The 16,688-nt window shown below is 41.9% G+C and overlaps 2 protein-coding genes across 3 annotated transcripts; one reads left to right on the top strand and one right to left on the bottom strand.

Moving 5' to 3' along the window:
* Positions 1–2,678: 2,678 nt before the first annotated feature.
* LOC109876747 (ADP-ribosylation factor-like protein 16) lies at positions 2,679–10,578 on the bottom strand. The gene is made up of 5 exons (XM_020469141.2): positions 10,300–10,578; positions 9,751–9,809; positions 9,536–9,652; positions 6,272–6,387; positions 2,679–3,082 (listed from the first exon to the last, which is right to left on the bottom strand). The coding sequence occupies exons 1-5, from the start codon at positions 10,358–10,360 to the stop codon at positions 2,917–2,919; spliced, it is 519 nt and encodes a 172-aa protein (XP_020324730.2). The 5' UTR covers positions 10,361–10,578; the 3' UTR covers positions 2,679–2,916.
* Positions 10,579–10,592: 14 nt separating this feature from the next.
* LOC109876748 (ketosamine-3-kinase-like) lies at positions 10,593–16,688 on the top strand. Of its 2 annotated transcripts, none has more exons than XM_031813712.1 (6): positions 10,593–10,871; positions 11,920–12,071; positions 12,881–12,972; positions 13,222–13,295; positions 13,598–13,720; positions 15,855–16,676. In XM_031813712.1, exons 1-6 carry the CDS (start codon positions 10,731–10,733, stop codon positions 16,194–16,196), a joined length of 924 nt encoding a protein of 307 aa, XP_031669572.1. In that variant the 5' UTR covers positions 10,593–10,730; the 3' UTR covers positions 16,197–16,676. The 2 variants fall into 2 exon arrangements, with proteins under 2 accessions (XP_031669572.1, XP_031669573.1); XM_031813713.1 differs by having other exon boundaries at positions 10,756–10,866; positions 15,855–16,688.

Genomic DNA, 16,688 nt, shown 5'->3' with positions numbered 1-16,688 from the left:
TACATCGAGGACACTACTCCAGTATAGTTAGGCTACATCGAGGACACTACTCCAGTATAGTTAGGCTACATCGAGGACACTACTCCAGTATAGTTAGGCTACATCGAGGACACTACTCCAGCATAGTTAGGCTACATCGAGGACACTACTCCAGCATAGTTAGGCTACATCGAGGACACTACTCCAGCATAGTTAGGCTACTCTATACAGTATCTATACAGATACTCTATACAGTATCTATACATATACTCTATACAGATACTCTATACAGATACTCTATACAGTATCTATACATATACTCTATACAGATACTCTATACAGTATCTATACATATACTCTATACAGATACTCTATACGGATACTCTATACAGTATCTATACAGTATCTATACGGATACTCTATACAGTATCTATACAGATACTCTATACAGATACTCTATACAGTATCTATACGGATACTCTATACAGTATCTATACATATACTCTATACAGTATCTATACATATACTCTATACAGTATCTATACATATACTCTATACAGATACTCTATACAGATACTCTATACAGTATCTATACAGATACTCTATACAGTATCTATACATATACTCTATACAGATACTCTATACAGTATCTATACAGATACTCTATACAGATACTCTATACAGTATCTATACAGATACTCTATACAGTATCTATACATAAACTCTATACAGATACTCTATACAGTATCTATACATATACTCTATACAGATACTCTATACAGTATCTATACATATACTCTATACATATACTCTATACAGATACTCTATACAGTATCTATACATATACTCTATACAGTATCTATACATATACTCTATACAGTATCTATACATATACTCTATACAGTATCTATACAGATACTCTATACAGTATCTATACATATACTCTATACAGTATCTATACATATACTCTATACAGATACTCTATACAGATACTCTATACAGATACTCTATACAGTATCTATACATATACTCTATACAGTATCTATACATATACTCTATACAGTATCTATACAGATACTCTATACAGTATCTATACATAAACTCTATACAGATACTCTATACAGTATCTATACATATACTCTATACAGATACTCTATACAGTATCTATACATATACTCTATACAGATACTCTATACAGATACTCTATACAGTATCTATACATATACTCTATACATATACTCTATACAGATACTCTATACATATACTCTATACAGATACTCTATACAGTATCTATACATATACTCTATACATATACTCTATACAGATACTCTATACATATACTCTATACATATACTCTATACATATACTCTATACAGATACTCTATACAGTATCTATACAGATACTCTATACAGTATCTATACAGATACTCTATACAGTATCTATACATATACTCTATACAGTATCTATACATATACTCTATACAGATACTCTATACAGATACTCTATACAGTATCTATACATATACTCTATACAGATACTCTATACATATACTCTATACATATACTCTATACATATACTCTATACATATACTCTATACAGATACTCTATACAGTATCTATACAGATACTCTATACAGTATCTATACAGATACTCTATACAGTATCTATACATATACTCTATACAGTATCTATACATATACTCTATACAGATACTCTATACAGATACTCTATACAGTATCTATACATATACTCTATACAGATACTCTATACAGATACTCTATACAGTATCTATACATATACTCTATACAGATACTCTATACAGTATCTATACAGATACTCTATACAGATACTCTATACAGAATGCTGACAATAAATACAGGCATGATATTCCAGCCATAAAAGCATTCATATCAGGCCTCCTCAATAAGACGTGATGCCATTCATATCAGGCCTCCTCAATAAGACGTGATGCCATTCATATCAGGCCTCCTCAATAAGACGTGATGCCATTCATATCAGGCCTCCTCAATAAGACGTGATGCCATTCATATCAGGCCTCCTCAATAAGACGTGATGCCATTCATATCAGGCCTCCTCAATAAGACGTGATGCCATGTGAATGACAGCATCATTCTTGGTGTGCTGAGATCATGAGGATGAGGACATCTTCTTGCCAACAGGATTCATGTGTGACGGCGTGAGATACAGCACACCCTCACTTTCCAGTTGGCGGTGACATCATTCCAAGTTCAGTGACAATGACGTCACTTATGCCGCGTTCAAAGCAACTGGGAACTCAGAAATCTCTGACTTCAGTGCATTCAAGGCAACTGGGAACGCAGAAATCTCTGACTTCAGTGCGTTCAAGGCAACTGGGAACTCAGAAATCTCTGACTTCAGTGCGTTCAAGGCAACTGGGAACTCAGAAATCTCTGACTTCAGTGCGTTCAAGGCAACTGGGAACTCAGAAATCTCTGACTTCAGTGCGTTCAAGATAACTGGGAACTCAGAAATCTCTGACTTCAGTGCGTTCAAGGCAACTGGGAACTCAGAAATCTCTGACTTCAGTGCGTTCAAGGCAACTGGGAACTCAGAAATCTCTGACTTCAGTGCGTTCAAGATAACTGGGAACTCAGAAATCTCTGACTTCAGTGCGTTCAAGGCAACTGGGAACTCAGAAATCTCTGACTTCAGTGCGTTCAAGGCAACTGGGAACTCAGAAATCTCTGACTTCAGTGCGTTCAAGATAACTGTTATTTTTTGAACGGTCATCCAACTCGGGAACTCGGGCCTCCTACAGCACCGACTTTCTGACCTGAAAATCACTGACGTCATGATTTGACCTCGTATTTTTCCCAGAGTTCCCAGTTGTCTTGATAGCACCAGCAATGAGGAACTGCTTCCTGGAAGGAAGATGCTTCTATGACATCACTCTTGTCAGTCAGTTAGGGTGGAGTCCAGCCAGCCCAACACCTCCTGGAGTCCCTGGCCGGAACGAGCGCTCAGTTCCAGGGTCGTGATTGGCTGGGTGGCAGAGGCGATGATGTCATCCATCCTGAACAGTGACATCATCTCTACGAGACTCATGGTACAAGGGAGGTCCCTGGAGGAAGGGTGGGAGGAGAAAGGGTTAAGACATTTGCAAAGCGAGGGAGAGGCCTATGTTTCATTTATGTAAAGGAGCCTAATAAAATGTATCTCTACTAGACTCATGGTACAATGGAGGTCCCGAGGGGAAGAGTGGGATGACAATCAGTCAATCAGGGAGGGAGAGAAACAGTTTGTTGATAGTCATGCAACGCGGTGGGGGGGGGGCATTTAATGTGGGAGTATATTGGGAGGAATTGGACACAGTCAGGTCCATAAATATTTGGACATTGACCAAGTTATTATTATTGTAGCTGCCTCCCGCAGATCATGAATATGAGCTGTAAGTGCAGCCGTTCAGCTTTAATTTGAGGGTCTTTACCAAACAGTAGTTGGGCATTTGGCTGCTCAGCTGTTCCATGGCCAGGTGTGTGTTATTCCCTCATTCCTTTATTTACCAGTAAGCAGATGAAAAGGTCTAGAGTTGATTTCAAGTGTGACATCTGCAATCTGTTGCTGTTAACCCTCAATATGAAGTCCAGAGAGCTGTCACTGCCCTTAAGCAAGGCTGAATAATCTATAAACAAACCCATCAGAGAGATTAGAACATTAGGTGTGAACAAAGCAACTATTTGGTACATTCTTAAAGAGAAAGAACACACTGCTGAGCTCCGGAACACCAGAAGGCCCAGAAGACCACAGAAAACAACTGTGGTGGACGACAGAAGAATTCTTTCCCTGGTGAAGAAAAACCCCTTCACAACAGTTGACCAGATGAAGAACACCCTCCAGGAGGCAGGTGTATCTGTGTCAGAGTCAACATTCAAGAGAAGACTTCAACTTAGTAAATACAGACGGTTTATCACAAGATGTAAACCATTGGTATGCCTCAAAAACAGGAAGACCAGATTAGAGTTGGCCAAACAACATCTAAAAAAAAGCCTGGCCAGTTCTGGAACAACATCCATTTGACAGATGAGACAAAGATCAACTTGTACCAGAATGATGAGTAGAATATGGAGAAGGGAAGGAACTGCTCATGATCTGAAGCATACCACCTCATCTGTGAAGCATGGTGGAGGTGGTGTTATGGTGTGGACATGTATGGCTGCTAATGGAACTGGTTCCCTTGTAATTATTGATGATGTGACTGCTGACAGAAGCAGCAGGATTCATTCTGAATGGTTTAGGGCTAATGTTATTATCTGCAGTAAAGGCCTGGCAGAGCATCACCAGGGATGAAACCCAGCATCTGGGGATGTCTATGGGTTCCAGACTTCAGGCAGTCATTGACGGAAAAGGAGTTGCCACTCCAGTGTTAATCTGCAAAATTGTAATTATTCGCCTACCTCCTCATGCCTTTTGCACACATTGTATATAGACTCCCCCTTTTTTCTACTGTGTTATTGACTTGTTTAATGTTTACTCCATGTGTAACTCTGTGTTGTCTGTTCACACTGCTATGCTTTATCTTGGCCAGGTCGCAGTTGCAAATGAGAACTTGTTCTCAACTAGCCTACCTGGTTAAATAAAGGTGTTCTCAACTGGCCTACCTGGTTAAATAAAGGTGTTCTCAACTAGCCTACCCGGTTAAATAAAGGTGTTCTCAACTAGCCTACCTGGTTAAATAAAGGTGTTCTCAACTAGCCTACCTGGTTAAATAAAGGTGATATAAATATATATTTTTTTGTATTAAAACTCACAATTTAATTGATGATTGTTACGTTTGTCCAATTACTTTTGAGCCCCTAAAATTGGGGGGACCACATATAAAAAGTGGTATAATTCCTACACCGTTCACCGGATTCGGAGGTAAATACCCTCAAATGTTTTATTTAATTTCTCCTTTATCTAACCAGATAGGCAAGTTGAGAACACCTTTATCTAACCAGATAGGCAAGTTGAGAACACCTTTATCTAACCAGATAGGCAAGTTGAGAACACCTTTATTTAACCAGGTAGGCTAGTTGAGAACACCTTTATTTAACCAGTTAGGCTAGTTGAGAACACCTTTATCTAACCAGATAGGCTAGTTGAGAACACCTTTATTTAACCAGATAGGCTAGTTGAGAACACCTTTATTTAACCAGATAGGCAAGTTGAGAACACCTTTATCTAACCAGATAGGCAAGTTGAGAACACCTTTATCTAACCAGATAGGCAAGTTGAGAACACCTTTATCTAACCAGATAGGCAAGTTGAGAACACCTTTATCTAACCAGATAGGCAAGTTGAGAACACCTTTATCTAACCAGATAGGCTAGTTGAGAACACCTTTATCTAACCAGATAGGCAAGTTGAGAACACCTTTATCTAACCAGATAGGCAAGTTGAGAACACCTTTATCTAACCAGATAGGCTAGTTGAGAACACCTTTATCTAACCAGATAGGCAAGTTGAGAACACCTTTATCTAACCAGATAGGCAAGTTGAGAACACCTTTATCTAACCAGATAGGCAAGTTGAGAACACCTTTATCTAACCAGATAGGCAAGTTGAGAACACCTTTATCTAACCAGATAGGCAAGTTGAGAACACCTTTATCTAACCAGATAGGCAAGTTGAGAACACCTTTAGCTAACCAGATAGGCAAGTTGAGAACACCTTTATCTAACCAGATAGGCTAGTTGAGAACACCTTTATTTAACCAGATAGGCAAGTTGAGAACACCTTTATCTAACCAGATAGGCAAGTTGAGAACACCTTTATCTAACCAGATAGGCAAGTTGAGAACACCTTTATCTAACCAGATAGGCAAGTTGAGAACACCTTTATCTAACCAGATAGGCAAGTTGAGAACACCTTTATCTAACCAGATAGGCAAGTTGAGAACAAGTTCTCATTTACAACTGTGACCTGGCAACAAATTTTAGATGAAAGTCGGCACGTTCAGCTCATATAGATGGTTTCCTTTCAAATCCATTGTGGCGTACAGAACCAAAATGATAACTTGTTCAATGTCCAAATATTAATGGACCTGACTGTACGTCTGGTTCGTAGCCAGGAGTCTGTCCAGTAAGGTGCAATGTTACAAAAGCATTCAGATAGAACTGTATTTTGCTGAACAGAACCTGATTGTCATGTAAGAGAATAAGGGATCATGTCACATCTATTCATTACGTTTCTATCTGAATGTTTTGTCTCAAAAATCCACTGTGATCTTGGCCAGAGAATGTGCAGTGTAGTGTGTTACTACAGGCAGGACCTCTTGTTGAAGATAACCAGGACAGAGGCTGTGTGGAGAGGTTCAGCAGAGAGGACAGACAGGAGCTGGATACAGGATGACGAGATCTGGGTGGTGTTAGCAGAGTCCACCATGAACTATATAGAGAACAAACACAATGATTTGATTTAAATCATTTCATGCTTGCAGTCGACAAGCCTGAAATTATGCAGAATGCACAGATGATTTCCCAGTTTAGGGGGCTGATGGTCTACCGTATACTGCAGTGATATTAGTCTGTTCATACCCCTGGTTGATCTCCCAGTTCAGTGGGCTGATGGTCTACCGTATACTGCAGTGATATTAGCCTGTTCATACCCCTGGTTGATCTCCCAGTTCAGTGGGCTGATGGTCTACCGTGTACTGCAGTGATATTAGCCTGTTCATACCCCTGGTTGATCTCCCAGTTCAGTGGGCTGATGGTCTACCGTATACTGCAGTGATATTAGCCTGTTCGTACCCCTGGTTGATCTCCCAGTTTAGTGGGCTGATGGTCTACCGTGTACTGTAGTGATATTAGCCTGTTCGTACCCCTGGTTGATCTCCCAGTTTAATGGGCTGATGGTCTACCGTGTACTGCAGTGATATTAGCCTGTTCATACCCCTGGTTGATCTCCCAGTTCAGTGGGCTGATGGTCTACCGTGTACTGTAGTGATATTAGCCTGTTCGTACCCCTGGTTGATCTCCCAGTTCAGTGGGCTGATGGTCTACCGTATACTGCAGTGATATTAGCCTGTTCATACCCCTGGTTGATCTCCCAGTTCAGTGGGCTGATGGTCTACCGTATACTGTAGTGATATTAGCCTGTTCATACCCCTGGTTGATCTCCCAGTTCAGTGGGCTGATGGTCTACCGTGTACTGCAGTGATATTAGCCTGTTCATACCCCTGGTTGATCTCCCAGTTCAGTGGGCTGATGGTCTACCGTGTACTGTAGTGATATTAGCCTGTTCGTACCCCTGGTTGATCTCCCAGTTCAGTGGGCTGATGGTCTACCGTATACTGCAGTGATATTAGCCTGTTCGTACCCCTGGTTGATCTCCCAGTTCAGTGGGCTGATGGTCTACCGTATACTGCAGTGATATTAGCCTGTTCATACCCCTGGTTGATCTCCCAGTTCAGTGGGCTGATGGTCTACCGTGTACTGCAGTGATATTAGCCTGTTCATACCCCTGGTTGATCTCCCAGTTCAGTGGGCTGATGGTCTACCGTGTACTGTAGTGATATTAGCCTGTTCGTACCCCTGGTTGATCTCCCAGTTCAGTGGGCTGATGGTCTACCGTATACTGCAGTGATATTAGCCTGTTCGTACCCCTGGTTGATCTCCCAGTTCAGTGGGCTGATGGTCTACCGTGTACTGTAGTGATATTAGCCTGTTCATACCCCTGGTTGATCTCCCAGTTCAGTGGGCTGATGGTCTACCGTATACTGCAGTGATATTAGCCTGTTCGTACCCCTGGTTGATCTCCCAGTTTAGTGGGCTGATGGTCTACCGTGTACTGTAGTGATATTAGCCTGTTCGTACCCCTGGTTGATCTCCCAGTTTAGTGGGCTGATGGTCTACCGTATACTGTAGTGATATTAGCCTGTTCGTACCCCTGGTTGATCTCCCAGTTTAGTGGGCTGATGGTCTACCGTGTACTGTAGTGATATTAGCCTGTTCGTACCCCTGGTTGATCTCCCAGTTTAATGGGCTGATGGTCTACCGTGTACTGCAGTGATATTAGCCTGTTCATACCCCTGGTTGATCTCCCAGTTCAGTGGGCTGATGGTCTACCGTATACTGCAGTGATATTAGCCTGTTCATACCCCTGGTTGATCTCCCAGTTCAGTGGGCTGATGGTCTACCGTATACTGCAGTGATATTAGCCTGTTCATACCCCTGGTTGATCTCCCAGTTTAGTGGGCTGATGGTCTACCGTATACTGCAGTGATATTAGCCTGTTCGTACCCCTGGTTGATCTCCCAGTTCAGTGGGCTGATGGTCTACCGTATACTGCAGTGATATTAGCCTGTTCGTACCCCTGGTTGATCTCCCAGTTCAGTGGGCTGATGGTCTACCGTATACTGCAGTGATATTAGCCTGTTCGTACCCCTGGTTGATCTCCCAGTTCAGTGGGCTGATGGTCTACCGTATACTGCAGTGATATTAGCCTGTTCGTACCCCTGGTTGATCTCCCAGTTCAGTGGGCTGATGGTCTACCGTATACTGCAGTGATATTAGCCTGTTCATACCCCTGGTTGATCTCCCAGTTCAGTGGGCTGATGGTCTACCGTATACTGTAGTGATATTAGCCTGTTCGTACCCCTGGTTGATCTCCCAGTTCAGTGGGCTGATGGTCTACCGTGTACTGTAGTGATATTAGCCTGTTCATACCCCTGGTTGATCTCCCAGTTCAGTGGGCTGATGGTCTACCGTATACTGCAGTGATATTAGCCTGTTCGTACCCCTGGTTGATCTCCCAGTTCAGTGGGCTGATGGTCTACCGTATACTGCAGTGATATTAGCCTGTTCGTACCCCTGGTTGATCTCCCAGTTCAGTGGGCTGATGGTCTACCGTATACTGCAGTGATATTAGCCTGTTCGTACCCCTGGTTGATCTCCCAGTTCAGTGGGCTGATGGTCTACCGTATACTGCAGTGATATTAGCCTGTTCGTACCCCTGGTTGATCTCTATTTCTGATCAGAGGAGCTTTGCTTATTAATCATATAGAAATATTGACTATTTTTGCATTAAACTTAAACCATCGATGGAATATGTGTACAAAGTATTATTGAGGTTATTCTAAACATTTACAAGGAATTATTTCCAAATTGAGAGGACCGTCTTCCTGTATAGAAGTGATGACGTGGTTCTCATGCTGCTGCCATCTTGGACTAGGGCGCTCTGAATGTGTAAAGGTTTAATTCATAAAATGTCTATGGACAATAAGAGAGATGTATTGACCCACCACAGCTCGCTCACAGTCACCCTCTTCTTCTTCAGAGTAGATATATTAACTCCACTTTTTTTATTTAACATTTATTTAACTAGGCAAGTCAGTTAAGAACAAATTCTTATTTACAATGACGGCCGACCACTTCCAAACCCAGACGATGCTGGGGCAATTGCGCGCCGCCTTATGGGACTCCCAATCACAGCCGGATGCGATACATCCTGGATTCGCACCAGGGACTGTAGTGCCTTAGACAGCTGCGCTACTCAGGGAGACTTATACACTGTATGGATGTGGTTCTGGACTCACGATGACAGAGGAGCAGTCCGTATAGTAACTGGGCCAGATAGGACTCATACAGCCTCCCAGCTCTCTCACAGTCACCCTCTTCCTCTTCAGAGTCAGGTCTGTCAGGTTGGTGCCCACCTGTAACAGAGGGAGACATAATAGTACCCTTTCTGTTTAAGACACCCTCAAATGGTGACTGACACAACAATCACTGTGGGAATACCGAATGTACTCACCGTAGGTAGAGTAACAGGGGGTTCCCCTAAATCAGTTGTGCCATCTCTCACACTGAGCTGTGAATAGTCTGTTAAGGGTGATTAAATAGACACTGTAGCATGGAAATGTACTCTGAAGATATATATTGGAGTGAGACATGGGCTGCTTCTTCTCAAGTCTCCTCTCCTTCTTCATTTGCACTGATATTAAAACACAGGATAGGTGAGAAGAAGAATATGGTGGATGTGTATTGGAAAACTGTCATCAGATGAAGGAGAGGAAGAAGAGGATACGAGGAAAGGAAGCCACTGATTATTGAGACGCATCCATGGTCATAATTGCTAGCTAGCAAACGTTAGCTTATTATCCTGTTTGCTTGCTAAATCAATCTCAATGCTGGTTAATTTGAAAGGCACACTAAATCAATCTCAATGCTGGTTAATTTGAAAGGCACACTAAATCAATCTCAATGCTGGTTAATTTGAAAGGCACACTAAATCAATCTCAATGCTGGTTAATTTGAAAGGCACACTAAATCAATCTCAATGCTGGTTCATTTGAAAGGATATTTTGTAAACGTTTCAAGAGAAGAGTTTTTCCAACACCGGTTGCACCGAGCAGCAAACACATTTCGTATCAACCAACAAAGACTTGATCCGTATCAAACTTGTCGAGACTAGTTAGCTAGCAAGCAAGCCTCTCCAGCTTACTGTGACACCATGGCGACGCTCATATGATCAACGTTAGTTGCTATGTTTGCACAACTAAGAAGCAAATCTTTGCAAATCCAATTTCTCATTAGTTATTTCATCACCGACGGACCCGGAACCAAAACATTGAATCACTTCCGTTCCTTCGAAAACAAGCCACGCCTTCTTCCACCCAGTTGTCAAAACATAAACAGCTACAGGAGTGGGAGTCAACCCTAAAGAAGTTTGGGAGTCAAACAAGAACAATAGGTTCTTCTTCAAGCGTTTGGAGAGCATCTTGGAGAACAGCCATGGAAGCTCAGCTAAAGAAGGAGCTAGGAACATCCATGCTGAAGTCAACTGGCCATTCTGGAGGAGGTTGTATCAGCCAGGGACAGAGCTTTGACACTGACCACGGGAGAGTGTTTGTCAAGATCAACCACAAGAGTCAGGTTCTTCATTTACTTCGTTACTAATTCCATACTGCATGCCTTTACATTGACATATGAAGTCACTCAAAATAGATTAGCACTGTAAAATAGTAGCCTAACAAGGATAATTTGTTAGAAATATCAAACAATATTTTGTTGCAGGCTATTTGGCTACATGCTATCAAATGAATTACAGTAGTCAGCACTCTGAGAGCAAAGGATTAGGATTCACAATAGAGCCATCCAGTCATGTGATGGTCGAAATCAGAGCGCTGTTGTTGTGCACAGAGCTGGAGGGTTTTATGTGATGTGCAGTCCTAATCCTGACCTCTGAAAAGTCATGAACTGCCTACTCTGAAGGCTGCTAGACTACTTCCATGGTAGGTGTAGTCCTGTGGAGGCTGCTAGACTACTTCCATGGTAGGTGTAGTCCCGTGGAGGCTGCTAGACTACTTCCATGGTAGGTGTAGTCCCGTGGAGGCTGCTAGACTACTTCCATGGTAGGTGTAGTCCCGTGGAGGCTGCTAGACTACTTCCATGGTAGGTGTAGTCCCGTGGAGGCTGCTAGACTACTTCCATGGTAGGTGTAGTCCCGTGGAGACTGCTAGACTACTTCCATGGTAGGTGTAGTCACGTGGAGGCTGCTAGACTACTTCCATGGTAGGTGTAGTCACGTGGAGGCTGCTAGACTACTTCCATGGTAGGTGTAGTCCCGTGGAGGCTGCTAGACTACTTCCATGGTAGGTGTAGTCCCGTGGAGGCTGCTAGACTACTTCCATGGTAGGTGTAGTCCCGTGGAGGCTGCTGAGGGGAGGACGGCTCATAATAATGTCCGGAATGGAGTTAATGGAATGGCATCAAATGTATACACCATGCGTTTGATACCATCCCATTCACTCCTTTCCAGTCATTAAACTCTATTTCAGCCATTATTATGAGCCATCCTACCCCCAGCAGCCTCCACTGGTGTCATCACTTTGTCTGTACAATACATTTCATCACAAACGTATGGAGTTATTCCTTGGTCAATGTCATGATGATCATCACATGTCTTATCCTCGTCCCCCAGGCGAAGCGTATGTTTGATGGGGAGTTGGCTAGCTTGGAAGCCATCGTCATGACAGACACAGTGAAGGTCCCCAAGCCTGTCAAGGTGATAGAGCTGGATACAGGAGGGGCTGTGTTCGTCATGGAACATGTTGACATGAGGGGTCTCAGCAGGTAAGAGAATCTCCTCATACACTGTTTAATACACGTCTTTGACCTTTCTTTCCTTCTTCTTCTTCTGCTTCTTCTTCTTCATCCTTTATCTTCTTCTTCTTTCTTTATCTTCTTCTTCCTGTTCTTCTTCTTCTTCTTCTTTCTTAATCTTCTTCTTCCTTTATCTTCTTCTTCCTTTATCTTCTTCTTCCTTTATCTTCTTCTTCCTGTTCTTCTTCTTCTTCCTGTTCTTCTTCTTCTTCTTCTTCTTTCTTCTTCTTCTTCTTCTTTCTTAATCTTCTTCTTCCTTTATCTTCTTCTTCCTGTTCTTCTTCTTCTTCCTGTTCTTCTTCTTCTTCTTCTTCTTTCTTAATCTTCTTCTTCCTTTATCTTCTTCTTCCTGTTCTTCTTCTTCTTTCTTAATCTTCTTCTTCCTTTATCTTCTTCTTCTTCTTTCTTAATCTTCTTCTTCCTTTATCATCTTCTTCTTCTTCTTTCTTAATCTTCTTCTTCCTTTATCTTCTTCTTCTTCCTTTATCTTCTTCTTCTTCCTGTTCTTCTTCTTCCTGTTCTTCTTCTTCTTTCTTAATCTTCTTCTTCCTTTATCTTCTTCTTCTTCTTTCTTAATCTTCTTCTTCCTTTATCTTCTTCTTCTTCTTTCTTAATCTTCTCCTTCCTTTATCTTCTTCTTCTTCCTTTATCTTCTTCTTCTTCCTGTTGTTCTTCTTCCTGTTGTTCTTCTTCTGTATGTATTAGTAAAGTATTATTGTTATGTCAGACTTTATTGTGATGATTGAGTGTGTTAATGATTGTCTGATTGATTCCCCCAGGCACTCTAAGCAGCTGGGAGAGCGTCTGGCTGACCTGCACCTACACAACCAGAGACGCAGGGACAGACAGAACAAGGAACAGCAGACAGTTGGTAACTCACCTAGTCCATTCATTCATTCCTTCATTCATTCATTGATTGATTGATTGATTTTGGGGTAAAACAATTCATACAGTTTAAAACAGTTTAGAAGTGTAACTTTCTCACATATACAACATCAGACTACTGCATGCCTTCACTCACCACTCTATTAAATGGATATGGAAAAAGGAGCGGATGTTCCTGCCATTTAAATGTAATTAGGAAAAGGACCTGATGTTCCTTCCATTTAAATGTACACAGGAAAAGGACCTGATGTTCCTGTCATTGACCAGTTTGGTTTCCAGGTTCCCACTTGCTGTGGATACCTCCCTCAGGTGAGCTACTATGCAACAGATCGTCTGATATTGGGAGACACAACTAGATTTCCACCTTTCCCACTAGTGAATAGGAGACTGTAATATGTGGTAACGTGGGATTTAAACTGTATGCTATAAATCCAAATAAAGATAGTTCCACACTCTATATACAGCTCCCAGTCTGGTTAAACCATCAATGTCTCTGTGCCTTCAACATGGGATTTAGAGACCAACTGGATGAGACAACCTGCCTATTTTTAATGACATTTATCAGAGTTCCACTTTCTAACCTCTCTTTGTCTCTCTCTCTCTCTCATCAGGAGAATGAGTGGCAGAGTGACTGGGTAACATTCTACTCTCAGCACAGACTACAGCACCAACTCAACATGGTGGAGAAGTCTTATGGAGACAGAGAGGCCAGGGAACTATGGTCCCAGCTACAGGTAACTATGTAACTTGGTAACTACAGGGAACTATGGTCCCAGCTACAGGTAACTATGTAACTTGGTAACTACAGGTAACTATGGTCCCAGCTACAGGTAACTATGTAACTAGGTAACTATGGTCCCAGCTACAGGTAACTATGTAACTAGGTAACTATGGTCCCAGCTACAGGTAACTATGTAACTAGGTAACTACAGGGAACTATGGTCCCAGCTACAGGTAACTATATAACTAGGTAACTACAGGGAACTATGGTCCCAGCTACAGGTAACTATGTAACTAGGTAACTACAGGGAACTATGGTCCCAGCTACAGGTAACTATATAACTAGGTAACTACAGGTAACTATGGTCGCAGCTACAGGTAACTATATAACTAGGTAACTACAGGTAACTATGGTCCCAGCTACAGGTAACTATGTAACTAGGTAACTACAGGTAACTATAGTCGCAGATACAGGTAACTATATAACTATGTAACTACAGGTAACTATGGTCCCAGCTACAGGTAACTATGTAACTAGGTAACTACAGGTAACTATGGTCCCAGCTACAGGTAGCTATGTAACTAGGTAACTACAGGTAACTATGGTCCCAGCTACAGGTAACTATGTAACTAGGTAACTACAGGTAACTATGGTCCCAGCTACAGGTAACTATATAACTAGATAACTACAGGTAACTATGGTCCCATCTACAGGTAACTATGTAACTAGGTAACTACAGGTAACTATGGTCGCAGCTACAGATAACTATGTAACTACAGGGAACTATGGTCCCAGCTACAGGTAACTATGTAACTAGGTAACTACAGGTAACTATGGTCCTAGCTACAGGTAACTATATAACTAGATAACTACAGGTAACTATGGTCCCAGCTACAGGTATAACTATATAACTTGTTAACTACAGGGAACTATGGTCCCAGCTACAGGTAACTATGTAACTAGGTAACTACAGGGTACTATGGTCCCAGCTACAGGTAACAATATAACTAGGTAACTACAGGGAACTATGGTCCCAGCTACAGGTAACTATGTAACTAGGTAACTACAGGTAACTATGGTCCTAGCTACAGGTAACTATATAACTAGATAACTACAGGTAACTATGGTCCCAGCTACAGGTATAACTATATAACTTGTTAACTACAGGGAACTATGGTCCCAGCTACAGGTAACTATGTAACTACAGGGTACTATGGTCCCAGCTACAGGTAACAATATAACTAGGTAACTACAGGTTACTATGGTCCCAGCTACAGGTAACTATGTAACTAGGTAACTACAGGTAACTATGGTCCCAGCTACAGGTAACAATATAACTAGGTAACTACAGGGTACTATGGTCCCAGCTACAGGTAACAATATAACTTGGTAACTACAGGTAACTATGTAACTAGGTAACTACAGGTAACTATGTAACTAGGTAACTACAGGTAACAATATAACTAGGTAACTACAGGTAACTATGTAACTAGGTAACTACAGGTAACTATGGTCCCAGCTACAGGTAACAATATAACTAGGTAACTACAGGTAACTATGGTCCCAGCTACAGGTAACTATATAACTAGGTAACTACAGGTAACTATGGTCCCAGCTACAGGTAACAATATAACTTGGTAACTACAGGTAACTATGTAACTAGGTAACTACAGGTAACTATGTAACTAGGTAACTACAGGTAACAATATAACTAGGTAACTACAGGTAACTATGTAACTAGGTAACTACAGGTAACTATGGTCCCAGCTACAGGTAACTATATAACTAGGTAACTACAGGTAACTATGGTCCCAGCTACAGGTAACAATATAACTAGGTAACTACAGGGTACTATGGTCCCAGCTACAGGTAACTATGGTCCCAGCTACAGGTAACAATATAACTAGGTAACTAGGTAACTACAGGGTACTATGGTCCCAGCTACAGGTAACTATGTAACTAGGTAACTACAGGTAACTATGGTCCCAGCTACAGGTAACAATAACACAGACAACAGCACCAGCTCCATGAGGTTCTATACTATCTCCAATTCCAAACCCAGCACTTAGTCCTTTTCCTTGTACTTTTTGAGATCCGAGAGGACTTCATGGGTGATTGATCTTCTGTCTGATATCTCCTCTCCTTAGCTGAAAATCCCTCAGCTATTTACCGACATGGAGGTGTTCCCCGCCCTGCTTCACGGGGACCTGTGGGGGGGAAACGTAGCAGAGTGTCCCGACGGCCCTGTCATTTTCGACCCCGCCTCCTTCTATGGCCACGCTGAGTACGAGCTGGGCATCGCCGGGATGTTCGGAGGGTTCAGCGACTCCTTCTACTCTGGGTACCACAACAAGATCCCCAAGGCCCCGGGGTTTGAGAAGAGGAATCAGCTGTATCAACTGTTCCACTATCTGAACCACTGGAATCATTTTGGTGGAGGATACAGAGGGTCCTCGCTGAGGATCATGAAGGATCTGGTCAAATACTGACCACTGATCGATCATATATGTACCAGTAGCATGATGTAGAACTACACTACCCATAATGCTCTGTAAAACATAGACACACCAATGACACTGACCAGCTTGAATGACCTCAAACAGTCTTCCATCCAGAAAGGAACAAATCATTTTTGGGTAATAATATTAGGTATTTCGAAATGCAAGAAACAAGAAATCTATGATCCTATGGTATAGAAGAGAGATTCCACGAAACCCATTCCATATTCCTCTTCATCTTGAAATGCTTGAGAAATCAACTTTTTTGAGCTAACATTCCACAGCTGTTTGAAAGCAGACGTGATTTTAATGCTCTAGTGTAAGACTAAACATAGAGTATTGCACATCCATTTGCGTAAATAAACATAACAGCAAGCAAGGTTATGATCTGTTTGAGTTGTAACAGTTAGCTTTGTTAAAAGCTGTGTTAACACTAAGAACGCTATGCTAAATAAAGCACTGTACTTCCTGTTTCGTGACCAA

Source organism: Oncorhynchus kisutch, unplaced genomic scaffold (genome assembly GCF_002021735.2).
Source record: "Oncorhynchus kisutch isolate 150728-3 unplaced genomic scaffold, Okis_V2 Okis06b-Okis10b_hom, whole genome shotgun sequence".
In the NCBI taxonomy this organism is placed as follows: domain Eukaryota; kingdom Metazoa; phylum Chordata; class Actinopteri; order Salmoniformes; family Salmonidae; genus Oncorhynchus; species Oncorhynchus kisutch.
The sequence above is the reverse complement of the archived record's forward strand: the minus strand, read 5'-3'. Positions and strand labels throughout refer to the sequence as shown.